Source organism: Pseudonaja textilis, chromosome 1, assembly GCF_049901715.1.
Source record: "Pseudonaja textilis isolate UNSWEBS1 chromosome 1, rPseTex1.2, whole genome shotgun sequence".
NCBI lineage: Eukaryota > Metazoa > Chordata > Lepidosauria > Squamata > Elapidae > Pseudonaja > Pseudonaja textilis.
Window position 1 is genome coordinate 300076279 of NC_141990.1, and position 12507 is coordinate 300088785.

Genomic DNA, 12507 nt, shown 5'->3' on the forward strand with positions numbered 1-12507 from the left:
GTCTTGGTGTTGAATATATTCAGTATTTCGATGGTTAGGCTTATTAAAAGTGCCAGGATATGCAGATTTACAGTGAAAAGAAAAGAAAGAGGAGAAGGAAAGATGCAAACATGTAAATATTTGAAAAATGTTCAAGAATCTGATGATGAAAGAATCTGAATCTGATGAACAGTAAAAATAAATGGAAAATTTTAAAAAAACCTAAAGTGAGAAATGGTAGAATCTAACCAAAAGAATCTATGCAAGGCTACAACTTAGAGTATTTCAGTAATTGGAATTTAACTACCCACTGATAAAAAGATGCAGTGGAACAGAAATAAACTTTATATTTCATATTTATTTTGTATAGTTCCAGCTATTATATATACTCCTACTCCCCCCAACAACAACAACAGCAGCCCTGTGAACTGGGTTGGGCTAAGAGAGAGAGAGGGACTGGCCTGAAGTCACCCATTGCCTAAGGCAGGACTAGGACTTACAGTCCCCTAGTTTCTACTGTAGTTCAGTATCTTAACTCCTGCACCAAACTAGTGTTTAAGGTGCACATAACAGTAGGGAAAAGGATTGAGCAGAAAGGAGGAAAAGCCATCAACTGAAAGTCATAAATAGAAAGTGGGGAAAAGATGTAAAAAGTGAACAACCAAAAGCCATTTTAAAAAATGCAAGAAAAGCAGATGGAAACCAGTTGATCAATTCAAGATTGTTCAACAGAAAGAAAAGGAACATAGATGCAAAACAAATTATGTTTGTATAGGAAGACAAAAAAAAAAGGGGGGGGGGTGAGGAACCCAGAAGCAATTGGTTGTAAAAATTTCAGATAGACATTTCTGAGTAGGTGGAATTGCTCTTCTCTGCATGGAATGATGAATCACCCCTCACAGTTCCTGGAAAAGGCAGCCAAGCCTCAGCTTTGGACTTATGCCCCAAGAGGCCCAAAGCGTTTCATGTAGTGCAGGTGGAATTCCTCCCGCCCTGCTGGACGATGAATCATGAATCTAAGATACAGCAATTTAATTTCCATGAGCACCACATTATAAGATTATTAAACATTTAATCTCCTGGGCTGTAGCAGAGAGGCTTATGGATATGGATGGGTCTAAAGTGTGTGTGGTCTGCAGATGGCATTTGAATGCAGTGCAGACTCCTGAAATAGGAAGGAGGCAGCTGAGGACAATCCTTAAAGACAACAGCGTGAAGCAACCTAGAATTTTGCTCCCATTTGTACCCCAGTCACATCCATGATTAGTGTGTTCTGGTTAAACTAAAGAATGGACAGCTGTACTTTTAAAAGAAATTGTAATCAGGGCAACTTAGCAAAGGGCTGGATTTCCTTGCCATTTTAGGAAGTGCATCTGGCACAGTGACACTAAGACTAAGAGAATCAGTGTTAGGATTTGCACTTTGCTTGCACTGAATCATAGGCATCTGCTCTGTATGGTGCACCTTCTGTTTTGAAGGTTGACAGTTATACTGGCCTGTGTGATTAGTAAGGGACCGGGTGAATCAAAGGAAATTTTGGGACTACAGAATCTGATAAAGGGTCTTTTTTTTTCTGTTTGGCACAATTCTTGCATTCTTTTTATTGATCAGGAATTATTCCTAAATTCCCACCCCCAAATACTGATTAATGCATGCAATTGCTGAACAATTAAAAAAAAAACTTTCTCAGATCAGCTATGCAGAGAGATATAATAGCCAGGTGCTTAAGGAACAGAAGTAGCTATATTGGAATATTTTTTGCTGTATTATTCCAATCTGTGAAGAAAGCAGATTGCTCTCCGCCAAAATGAACAGGAACCTGTCATATTGCAAATCTTACTTTAGGTTCAGCCAGCCCAGTTACTAGTAGTCTTTAAAAAATCTGCACAGTTCAGGAAGTACTTTTCATATTGCTGGATTTTGCTGGTGTTGTTTTAAAGGAAGTGGCAAGGACTGCAACTAGACTTTTTCTGCATGTAAAGCACGTACTCTGTGGGCAAAGCTGATGCCTGCAAAGCAGTCTTGCAGCATAGAAGCCTAACCTGCAGCGTAGGAGGTGCATGAAGCTTGTCAAGGCAACCCAAGTGTCTCCTCCCAAGTGTATTAACCAAGCCCACAACCTCTGTACTTAGGAAGGTCATAAGTATATTGGTAAAACAGAACATTTGTTTTCTTTTAAGTTATGTTTTGATAAATATTTTATTACAATCATAATTAAAAAGAAAATGAAGCATTTTCTTTGTGCACATTCCTCTTATTTTAAATCAAGAGATTTAAAATCTGAGATAGGAGGCAACGGGGATCACTCTAACTGCAGATAGAATGTGATGTTAATATAATTAAACATACTAAAAGTAAATTTGTGTTGGATTTAATTTTCACTATCCAGAATTTCAGAGCCATTTTGTATGGGCCTATTTCTTCTGGATTCTTTTGAATTTTGACAGATTCGAAGGCTGGTGCAGCCTTCAGCCTGGTGAAAATCACACATTCCTTTCTACAGTGAGCTACAAACCTGAATAGTTTGCATGTTTTCTCTTGTCCTAGTAGCTGAAGGTGACATATAGTGGGATCCACTTAAGTCACCAATCGCCGAGAAATAATACACCTCTTCTCAAGCCAGAATCCCTCCTCAGGGATTCTTAACCAATCTCTTAACGTCGCAGCTTAGAAATGATTTGTCTATTTGTTTTATCTCTTTGTTTTTGCTCTTGATTTGCTTTCTTCCAGATGTGTGAGACTTAGACAAGGAGATAGAAGATGACACAAAGCTGGTGGGAGAGAGGACTACAGGCTCAAGGTTCAAAAGGATTTTGATAAAGTTGAATGTTCGGCCCCACCAAAAGTGCTATTCGGTCGTAAGAAATATAAGGGTTTACATTTAGGCAGGATAAACCAGATACAAAAGTTTACAATAAGTGGCTCCTGGCTTGGCAGTACCTTTTGTTTGAATGACCTGGGAGTATGGGAGATCACAGATTAAGCACACAGATTACAGATTAAGTGTAATGTGACTGCCAAAAGGGGTACTGCAATCTTGGGCTGCATTAGGAGAGGTATAATGTTGAGATCAGAGGAAATGATAGTTCTGCTAAGCACAGTTGCACTTGCTAATCTCAGTTGTGATTGTGAAATAGATCTATCTGTTTATAAAATATATACATATGTCAATGTCAGTGAAGATTCTCAGTCATCCATGTAGAGTTGTCTGGAATTTGAGTGATGACAACTGGACTTCTTTTGTTGTTGGTTTGAAACTTTCACTGCTTATCCTTCTTCAACCTGAGCAAGTAGAGGAGGTTTTGTTTCACACCTATATGTCCTCCAGGGAGGTTTTGTTTCGCACCTAATCTATTGATTTGATTGGTTGAGGGAAGAGTGGGGGAATGTATTTATGCCAAAGTGGAAAATCCTTCCCTGAATAGAAGTTAAGGCTTCGGAAACAACCTGTCTCCCATTTTTTATGCTGCTCTTTCATCAGTTCCTAGGAAGATTGAGAACCACTTCATAAGGTTCACTAGGAAGGCCTACCTGGGATAAAGGAGTTGAAATATTTACACTCCAATGACTCTGCCTACTCATATATGCTGACATGACTCAACTTCCAGTAAATATGCCATTGTATTTATTTTGGAGATGTCCCTCTTTCACTGGAAAATCTACAGTTCTGATTTAAACAAAGAAGTCTGAATCAACTGAATCCTACAGAGACCAGGATGAAAGATAGCTTGATCAAAGAACGTTTATCTTTTCAAAGCCCATATGGCATCTGTGCATAAATAAATTGAAGTCTGGAGCTATTTTGAAGAAAGAGGACAACATAAAGCTAACTGGTGATGCACAACAACAACCCATCTGGCACTGTGTAGCACTTCTACTAAGTTTCATTATGTCAGATGTTGTTCAGAGAATAGTGATTTGTAAAATTTGGCACACAGACTTCAGGTATTCTGTTCTCATAACAACTGGCACACTAGCAAAAATAATCCCAGAGCCTGGAGACTGAGCTATTTGAAGATGTTTCCCCAAAATAAATTCTATACCTTATAATAGCACACTGTTTTCAGACTTGGCTATTTGAAGATATATGGACTTCAACTTCCAGAATTTCCCAGCCAACACACTGAAAGAACTTAGTTTGACTTGCTTTTATTTTACAGGGTTTTTATCAGGTATGTCACACATAAAAAACAGGGGGCTGTTTGTCTTTACTGTCATGTCACCATCTTGACTTTTTAGAACATAATAGAATAATAGAGTTGGAAAGGACTGCTCGAACAGGAGACACTATATCATTTCAGAAAAATGATTGTCCAGTCTCTTTTTGAAAGCCTCCAGTGATGCAGCAACTTCGTCTTAGTTCTAGGTTGCTTCTTTCCTTGGTTAGTTTCTATCCATTGTTTTTTCTCTTGTCTTTTGGCCCTTTGGAAAAGAATTTGATCCTCTTGTCTTTGTAGGAATCCCTCAAATATTGAAACATTGCTAACATGTCTCCCCTCATCCTTCTTTTCATTAGACTAAACATACCCAATTCTTGAAAACATTCTTTGCATGTTTTAGCCTCCACCCCACTGATCATTCTTGTTGTTCTTCTCTGCACTCTTTCCATTTTTATATTGTGACCAGAACTGGATGCAGTATTCCAGGTATGATCTTAGAATAGAATAGAATGAGCTGGAAGGGACCTTGGAGGTCTTCTAGTCCACTCCCTGCACAAAAGCTATACCATTTCAGATAAGTGACTGTCTAGCTTTGTAAAGTGATACTAGGACTTCATGTGATCTTGATTCTCTCCCTCTATTAATGCAGCCTTGAATTGCGTTAGCTTTTTGGGGTGGGTGGGGGTGGGGCTGCTACCACAACTTGGTTGGCTCATATTTAAGTGATTGTCCACTAGAACTCCAAGATCCCTTTCACAGTTATTGGCATTAAGCCAAGTTTCACCTAGTCTGTACCTACACAGTTTTTCTTGCCTAAGTGTAAAACCTTACTTTTGACTATGCTCTGTAGATAACTCTGGTTGTTACTGCTCCAAGCCTTGGGAAAGCAAGATTGAGTATGCTTGAGTCTTTTTTTTCTTTGAAATTCATTGTCTGTTCTTTTGCATCCTGTTTGATGCTACTGTCAAACTCGTGTGCACAATGATATCCTCTCTTATTAGCTATCTGTTGGCCATATTATCTACTACTATAATCAAAAAACGATTCCCAGAAACATTGTGCTATATTCTCTAACATTCAGTATGATGTTTTGCTTCACTTCTATTTATCCTATTAATCTCTACATTTAGTATGCCAAAAGAGGTTTTAATAGTGCTTTGATAAACTGGAATGCTTATTCGTATTCTATAAATACAGTAGCCATATGTCCTTTATTATAAGAGTCAGACCTTTATTTCAGTAATCTGCCCTTTAGATTTATTCAGTTTAATTATTTCCTTGATTTTGCTCTTGAATTTTCCTTTGTGAAGCAAAGTTATAAACATACTTTTTTTTTATCCTTATGAACCTGTTTCAGGGTTGCCCTCTTTTCAGGCTTCTGCTTTATTTTTCCAAGAAAATGTGGTCATTGTATCTATAATGTGGCATGATAGGCAGCAATTAAGGCAGACGGGCCATTTCAGCAAATGGAGCTAGAAAATTTATAGCATCTATCTCAAGGGAGATCTCCAGCATGGTTGCTTGGATTTACCTCAGGATGGTTTTGTGGGGTTTTTTTTTTGTTTTGCTTGGGTGAGATTTCCGAAAAGGTTTAAAAATTAGCAGGACCATTACCTTTCAGCAAATATGTTCATTAATTGGCATTCATTTGATCAGAGTTTCTCAACCGTGGCAACATTAAACAGGATGGAGAATTCTGGGAGTGGAAGTCCACATGTTTTAACATTGCCAACGTTGAGAAACGCTGGATTAGTTGTCGCCTTTGCCTCTCTTAACAAAAATGGAATTTGATTTGGCAAGATCTGCCAGACTTGCCTGAACCACCTGCCCTCAGAAAGGAGGGTTGTTGAAGTGAATCCTTCGTCCCTCCCAGTCGCACAGGTTGAGGGATAGAGCCACAATATGCTGGTTGAAGAATTGCTCAGCAGCGAGATAGGTGGCACATAAATTAAATAAATAAACGCTCACATTGTTGGTTGTACCTTTCTCTGTCTCAAACATGAAAGAACTATACAGCCCCGTTGATCATAATCTCTAAAAGATGATAATAAGAAACCAAATTCCTGTTTTGCTGTAGATATTTAAGTACAGGTAGTCCTCAATTTATGACCACAACATATGACTCCAGGATACTGAACCCATCATAAATACAAATTAGTTGCCAAGCGCCTGAAATTTGATCGTGTGACCACGGGGACGCTGCAACTGTCATTAGTGTGAAAAATGATCATAAGTCCTTTTTTTTTCAGTGCCATTGTACGTTGAATGGTCACGAAATGAACTGTTGTAAGTTGAGAACTACTTGTAGAGTTAAACATGTATGTGGAAATCTGATGCACGGGACAAATAAAAGGGTTCTCTGTAGCAATCATGAATAACTTCGGACTTTCTATAATTTTATTTTTGAAGAAAAAAGAGCTGGTTCTCTCTTAGGGCCTAAGCTACAGTAACTTGTTCTGCCCCCCCTTCCCTGTTATGTATTTCCAAAACAGATTTTTAATGATAATTTAGCAGATTGTTTCCTGCTACCATAGGAGATTGTTCTGTTGGCAAGAACCACACGTGCTTGGCAAAAAAATAAAATCAACCAGAAAGTACCATCAGATTCCGGATTTGGCATAAACCGGAGGTTTGATTAATCTCAAGAGCCAGGCAACCAGCCAGTTTTACTGTGGGTTCTAGAAAGGAAATGAGGACAGTATCTTCTATGGCTCAACAACTGATCGTAAAAGGCAGTTGATTAAAAATGTAAAAGACTGCAGTGTGGAAAACTAAACCAAGCAGCTGCCCTCTCGGCTTTCTATCCCTGCTGCTACTTCTGTGGATGAATGCAAAGAGATCCAAAGCAAGGGCAAAGGTAACTTGAGGTGGGGGAGGGGGAAATCATTACATCAGTGGGATGCACAGCTCCCTCCCAGTACAGTTGTGCCCTCTGGCAAGAGATTCAACAAAGCGTGTTGGCCTCATGAGCTCTTGTTGCAGAGTCTTTATGTGCAAAAGTAAGAGTAGGTTCTATGGTAAAATGACAAAGAACCTGTGGACACACTGCTACAGCAAAAGTGCTGGAGGTGCTTTAGGTATGACAAGATGCTAGGTGTGACAAGATGAGATGTTGCAAAAAGTTACTGGATAAGAAGATTTGGGCAAGGTCTTTGACAGAATGGATAGGCTGGTATGTTTCAAACTTGGCCAGTTTAAGATGTGTGGACTTCAACTCCTAGAATTTCTCAGCCAGTATTACCTTACGTGTGTGATCTTAACGTTGCCAAGTTTGAAAACACTAGAATAGGCAATATGCTATTCTAAAATATATCAGAGATGAGATGCATTCTTACAATGCTGCATGTCTTGTTTTGTTTGCTAGGGAAAATAACGTGTATAAGCCAGAGCACTGAAGCTTTTGTTTCAAATCTTTGATTGTTTTTGTAGGATTTTTATCCCTTTTTAGAAATTTGTGGGTACTGCCAATATGGATGATCAAGCATATTTTTATTTCAGTAAAATAAACTTAGAAACTTAATTGGGTATTGGCCATCTCGAAGATCAAGAGTTGGGCCACTCTTTTGTGTATAAAAAGTATGAAAGAAGAAAATAGAGAAAAGTTTAATAGAAAGATTAGTAAGATTTTATGAGCACCTGATTGTGGATAAGAAGTTTAGAAGGTGGCGGTGACCTAGCCTTTTGCCTTTTGCCAATTTTTCTCAGTTCTTCTGATGGCAACTTGCATCAGCTACAGCATGGATGTCAAACTTGTGTCATCACAGCGGTGTCGCGTGATGTATCGGGACTTTTCCCCCCCTTTGCTAAACTGAGCGGGGTCAGGGTGAGTTTGACACCCCTGAGCTCCAGCCAACATGGCTAGTAATTCAGGATGAAGGCAGTTCAGAACATGAGAAAGGCATTATTTGGAGAAACAATGAGATCTTTTAACAATTGGAAGGCTATCCTAATTTTGGACGTACTCTTTGTTCACTTACTGAGAGAATTTTATTTTCCACGTAAGAACTTGAACCTTGGAGGGAAAAAGAGAGAGAATGCCTTGAGGATTTTTTTAACCAAACAACCAATTCCATATCTGACCATTCTGTTATTGGATAATCATTACATTATTCCTTGTCAGAATGCAAATAGAGGTTAATTATTTGCCAATTATTTTTAGTTTGGCCATAACTATGAATTCCCAAGTGAACACTTTCCATACGTTGTGGGACTTAATTTTTGTGATTATCTGGTTGCCTGCCTAATTCAGATCTGGCTGCAGACTTTCCTTTTATACCTGATTCATGTGTGACAAGTAGTTGTTGCAACTGAAAGCTTGGTTACCTTACTCTTTAGCAAAATGTGGCCTCTCACTAATCATATGAGACAAACAACCTCTAGAATCACTTCTCTTTCCATCTTAGCAAATTAAGTTAATTTTCTCCAAATTGCATCTATGCAGCTCTGCTTTTGACTCTCTCAATAGTTGCCTCTTGTTTTAATTTATTTATTTGTTTGTTTTTTGTCTTCCCAGGAACTGGAAGTGCTTCTCTCTCTCATGCCATCATCCGGACAATTGCTCCAACTGGGCATCTGTATACAGTGGAGTTCCATCAACAGAGAGCTGAAAAAGCAGTAGAGGAGTTTGAAGAGCACAAAGTGGGGCATTTGGTGACAGTCAAGACCCAGGATGTCTGCAAAAATGGCTTTGGTGTCACTAACATTGCAGATGCAGTGTTTTTGGACATTCCATCCCCATGGGAAGCTGTAGGCCATGCCAAACTAGCATTAAAACATGAAGGTATGTGTCTTTTTCAAAACTACCATGTTTCTCCAACAATACAGCCTCCCCCAATAGGTTAAGGCCTATATTAAACATGCAAAATGAGGGGGAATGGCGGGGGGGGGCTTGCCATTAGGAAGTACTTTTGTTGCATACCCAGATATGGTGCTGTCTGCATTGACCTCGGCATTGGCAGGGCATTTCGTATTGGGAGACCTTCCACCACCGTTGCTTTTCCTTCTCCCCGTGCTGCCGCGGCGTTTAGAGCAATGCTGCGGCATTTGATGCAGCCACGCAGTAGGGCGCAGCCACACGGGGCCGGCCAGGGCTCCTCCCTGCAAACAGAGCCTGGCGGAGACACTTGGCTTCAGGGGCTCCTATCACCATCTTCCCAGGCATCGTTCGAAGGCAAAGCCCATTCTTTTAAAAACAACGCCCTACTACCGGTACGACAAAGCCTTCCCTACCCAAGAGGGCAGCCCAACCCCACATGGGGAGGTGAATCTCCCGGGGCTGCAGCGCAGGATCAGCCCACCCTGGGAGAAGCGCCCAGCCGCCATCCCTGCCTGGTGCCAGGCAGAGCGCAAAGAGCTTCGCCTGGGGCGCCCAGCCTTCCTGCCTGGTGGCAGAGCTCTGGCCAAGGCAGCGAGCGCCTCCCCCCAGGCCCTCCTCTCATCCCGCCAGGGCTACGCCAGAGCCGGGCAGGCTGGGCAGAGCCAGGAAAGCGAGCTGCGGGTACACACCCGCCTGCCAAGCGAAAGAGCCGGGCCGATCCGAGCTTGGCTTCCCAAGTCCCTCCAGCCTGAACCCGAAGGGGCCACTGGGAGAGGCTGCCTGAGGCAGTGATAGTGCCCACCCGTCCGCAGACAGGATGCGAGGCGACGACAGCGCTGCTTTCCTGGCCGGCGGGTCCAGCGGAGAGAGCGCGAAGCCTCCCATCCTTTCCACCCATCGCCCAGCCCGTCCCCAGCCCCATGCAACTCGAAACATGTTGGCAGCTCCAAATGCTGCAGCGGCATGGGTATCGGGCAGAGGCGCTACTTGGCAGGGCTCAGCTTGGAGGAGGACACAGCAAGGGCCGTCGCCTTGCCTCCCTGTCTATGGATAGGTGGGCGCTATCACTGCCTCGGGCAGCCTCTCCCGGTGGCCCCTTCAGGTTCGGGCTGGAGGGACTTGGGAAGGAAGCCAAGCTCGGGTTGGCCCGGCTCATTTGCTTGGCAGGCAGGCAGGCACGCACCCGCGGCTCACTTTCCTGACTCTGCCTAGCCCGCACGGCTCTGGTGCAGCCCTGGCAGGATGAGCGGAGGGCCTAGCGGGGAGGCGCTCGCTGCCCTGGCCAGAGCTCTGCCGCCAGGCAAGAGGGCCCGCCTGTCAGCTGCGCTTTGTCGTACCGGTAGTAGGGCGTTGTTTTTAAAAGAATGGGCTTTGCTTTCGAACGATGCCCGGGAAGGTGGCGACAGGAGCGCCTGAAGCCAAGTGTCTCAGCTGGGCTCTGGTTGCAGGGAGGAGCCATGGCCAGCCCTGCGTGGCTGCACCAAATGCTGCCTGGCTGCACTAAACACCGCAGCGTTGCTCTAAAAACTGCGGCAGCACGGGGAGAAGGGAAAGCAATGGTGGCGGAAGGTCTCCTGATACGAAGTGCCCCACCAATGCCGAGGTCAACATCCAAGCCGTCACCGCCCGCCCGAGAATGCAAGGGGGGGGAATTAAGTCACCCCCGAAAAGACGGCCCAGCCATTTTTTCAGGGGTCAAAAAAAAAATAAGGCCCGGTCTTATTTTATGAGAAACACGGTACTTGCTGCCTAATTTATTCCAACCTCTTACCTTCTAGATGTGTTGAGTAAAAACTTCTGTCATTCAACTGAACATAGGTATCTTGCTGGATAGCTATGATGGGAATTGTATTCCAATACATTTAGAGGATAATAGGTTGGGGAAAGATAGTCTAGGAAGGGTTATTACTATGATTTGATACATGTTTTGCAAGATTTGGAGTCTAGGTGACTTCAGAATTTCCCAAACTTGTCTTACCTTCAGTCATTCTTTCTAACTCCTAACTTCCTAATTCATAGGATTATGCCACAGGAGACAGTGAAACCAGAAAATCATCAGCTTGTTGTATTAGAATGATTGGTACCTGTCTGTGAGAGATCATCTAATTTCACAAATTGAATGCCTTACTTCAGAGGCTGTTAATTAATTTAAATAACCATAATAAAAATGCTAGGGGCTTTTCAACAAGCAGCAAGAGGAAGAAAACAACTTTCTCCCACTGGTTTGTCTTTGATTACCAATTGTAGCTGGCTTATGCATAATAGAAAACGCTCTTGAACTTCTGTCAAGCGTATTCTAGCTGAACTACAAGTGTGTGGGAAGACATAGTAGCATAAGTTGCTGAATGTAAATGTTCTCTGACATTTTGTTAATAGCATTCATACGTGTGACTTACACACACACACACACACAGAGAGAGAGAGAGAGAGAGAGAGAGAGAGAGAGAGAGAGAGAGAGAGAGAATTACGTTCTCCTAATAATTCTGAGATTCAATGGCACTTTTGTTTCTATTTCTTATGAACCTTTAGCTTCAGTCCAGATCAGCATACTTTGTTTGTTTGTTTATTTATTTGTTTATATATTTATTCAATCAATTTCTGTAACTGCCCATCTCTGTCCGTGGCTTTGAGCAGCCTACAGTTCAGAAAATTTATTACAATTAAAAATACTAAAAAATATTTAAAAACAATAAAATGAGTAAATTACTAAAAATGACCAGATCAAATATACATGGGAGCAAGATTCTTTGCCAGTTAGCAATACAATCAGGAAACAGGGTCCTTAACACATTCAGCCCATAGGCACAGGAACATAGCCAGATTTTTAGAGGGTTTATGAAAGGTTAACAGGGTTGGGGCCATTCTAACTTCTAAAGGGAGAATGTTCTGAGGAAAAAGCTTTGTCTTCTGGCTACTGCCAGCTGACATTCTTTGACAGATGGGATCTGCAATGTGTCCGTTCTGTTCGATCTGGTAGGACAGGTAGAGATTGTTGGAAAAAGGCTACCTCAGCTACCCCAGTCTCAAGTGATGTGGGGCTTTAACACACTGGTAACCAGTGCAATTCATGCAAAAGTGGTGTTATCTGTGCTGTTTATCTGCCATTGTTTACTACCTGCACAGCTGCACTCTGCACTGCATTCTGCATCAATTGAAGCTCCTGAATGGCAGTCCCATGTATAGACTATATGTAGTCTAACCTAGAGGTTACAAGGGCATGAACAGGGCCTCCTGATCACAGTAGGGGCACAATTGGGGCACCACTGGAAAGTCTGAAAGGGCCCTCCTAGCCTTGGCTGTCACTTGCTCTTCAAGCAGGGGCTGTGAATCCAGGAGGATCCTCAGGTCTGTCTGGGGCAGTGCAACCAATCCAGAACCAAAGGTGAAAGAACATTGTCTCAGAGGCATCCAAATACCCACATCCACTCTGTCGTGCTAAAGTTGAGTCAGAGCCCATTTTACCTCATCCAGTCCCCAATCGTCTCCAGACACAGGACTTAAGGGGCCTAAACTAGATATAAAAGCTAGATGTCATCAGTATATTGATGATAT

General features: G+C 42.2%; 1 protein-coding gene across 4 annotated transcripts in view; it reads left to right on the forward strand.

Annotated features, from left to right (window-relative positions):
• Window positions 1-12507, forward strand: part of TRMT61A (tRNA methyltransferase 61A) — a 51392-nt gene that overhangs the window by 18082 nt on the left and 20803 nt on the right. For all 4 annotated transcript variants that reach the window (XM_087922260.1, XM_026698557.2, XM_087922259.1 and 1 more), the window contains exon 3: window positions 8653-8919. In XM_087922260.1, the coding sequence (XP_087778386.1) occupies window positions 8653-8919 (267 nt within the window). The remainder of the gene's footprint in view (window positions 1-8652; window positions 8920-12507) is intronic.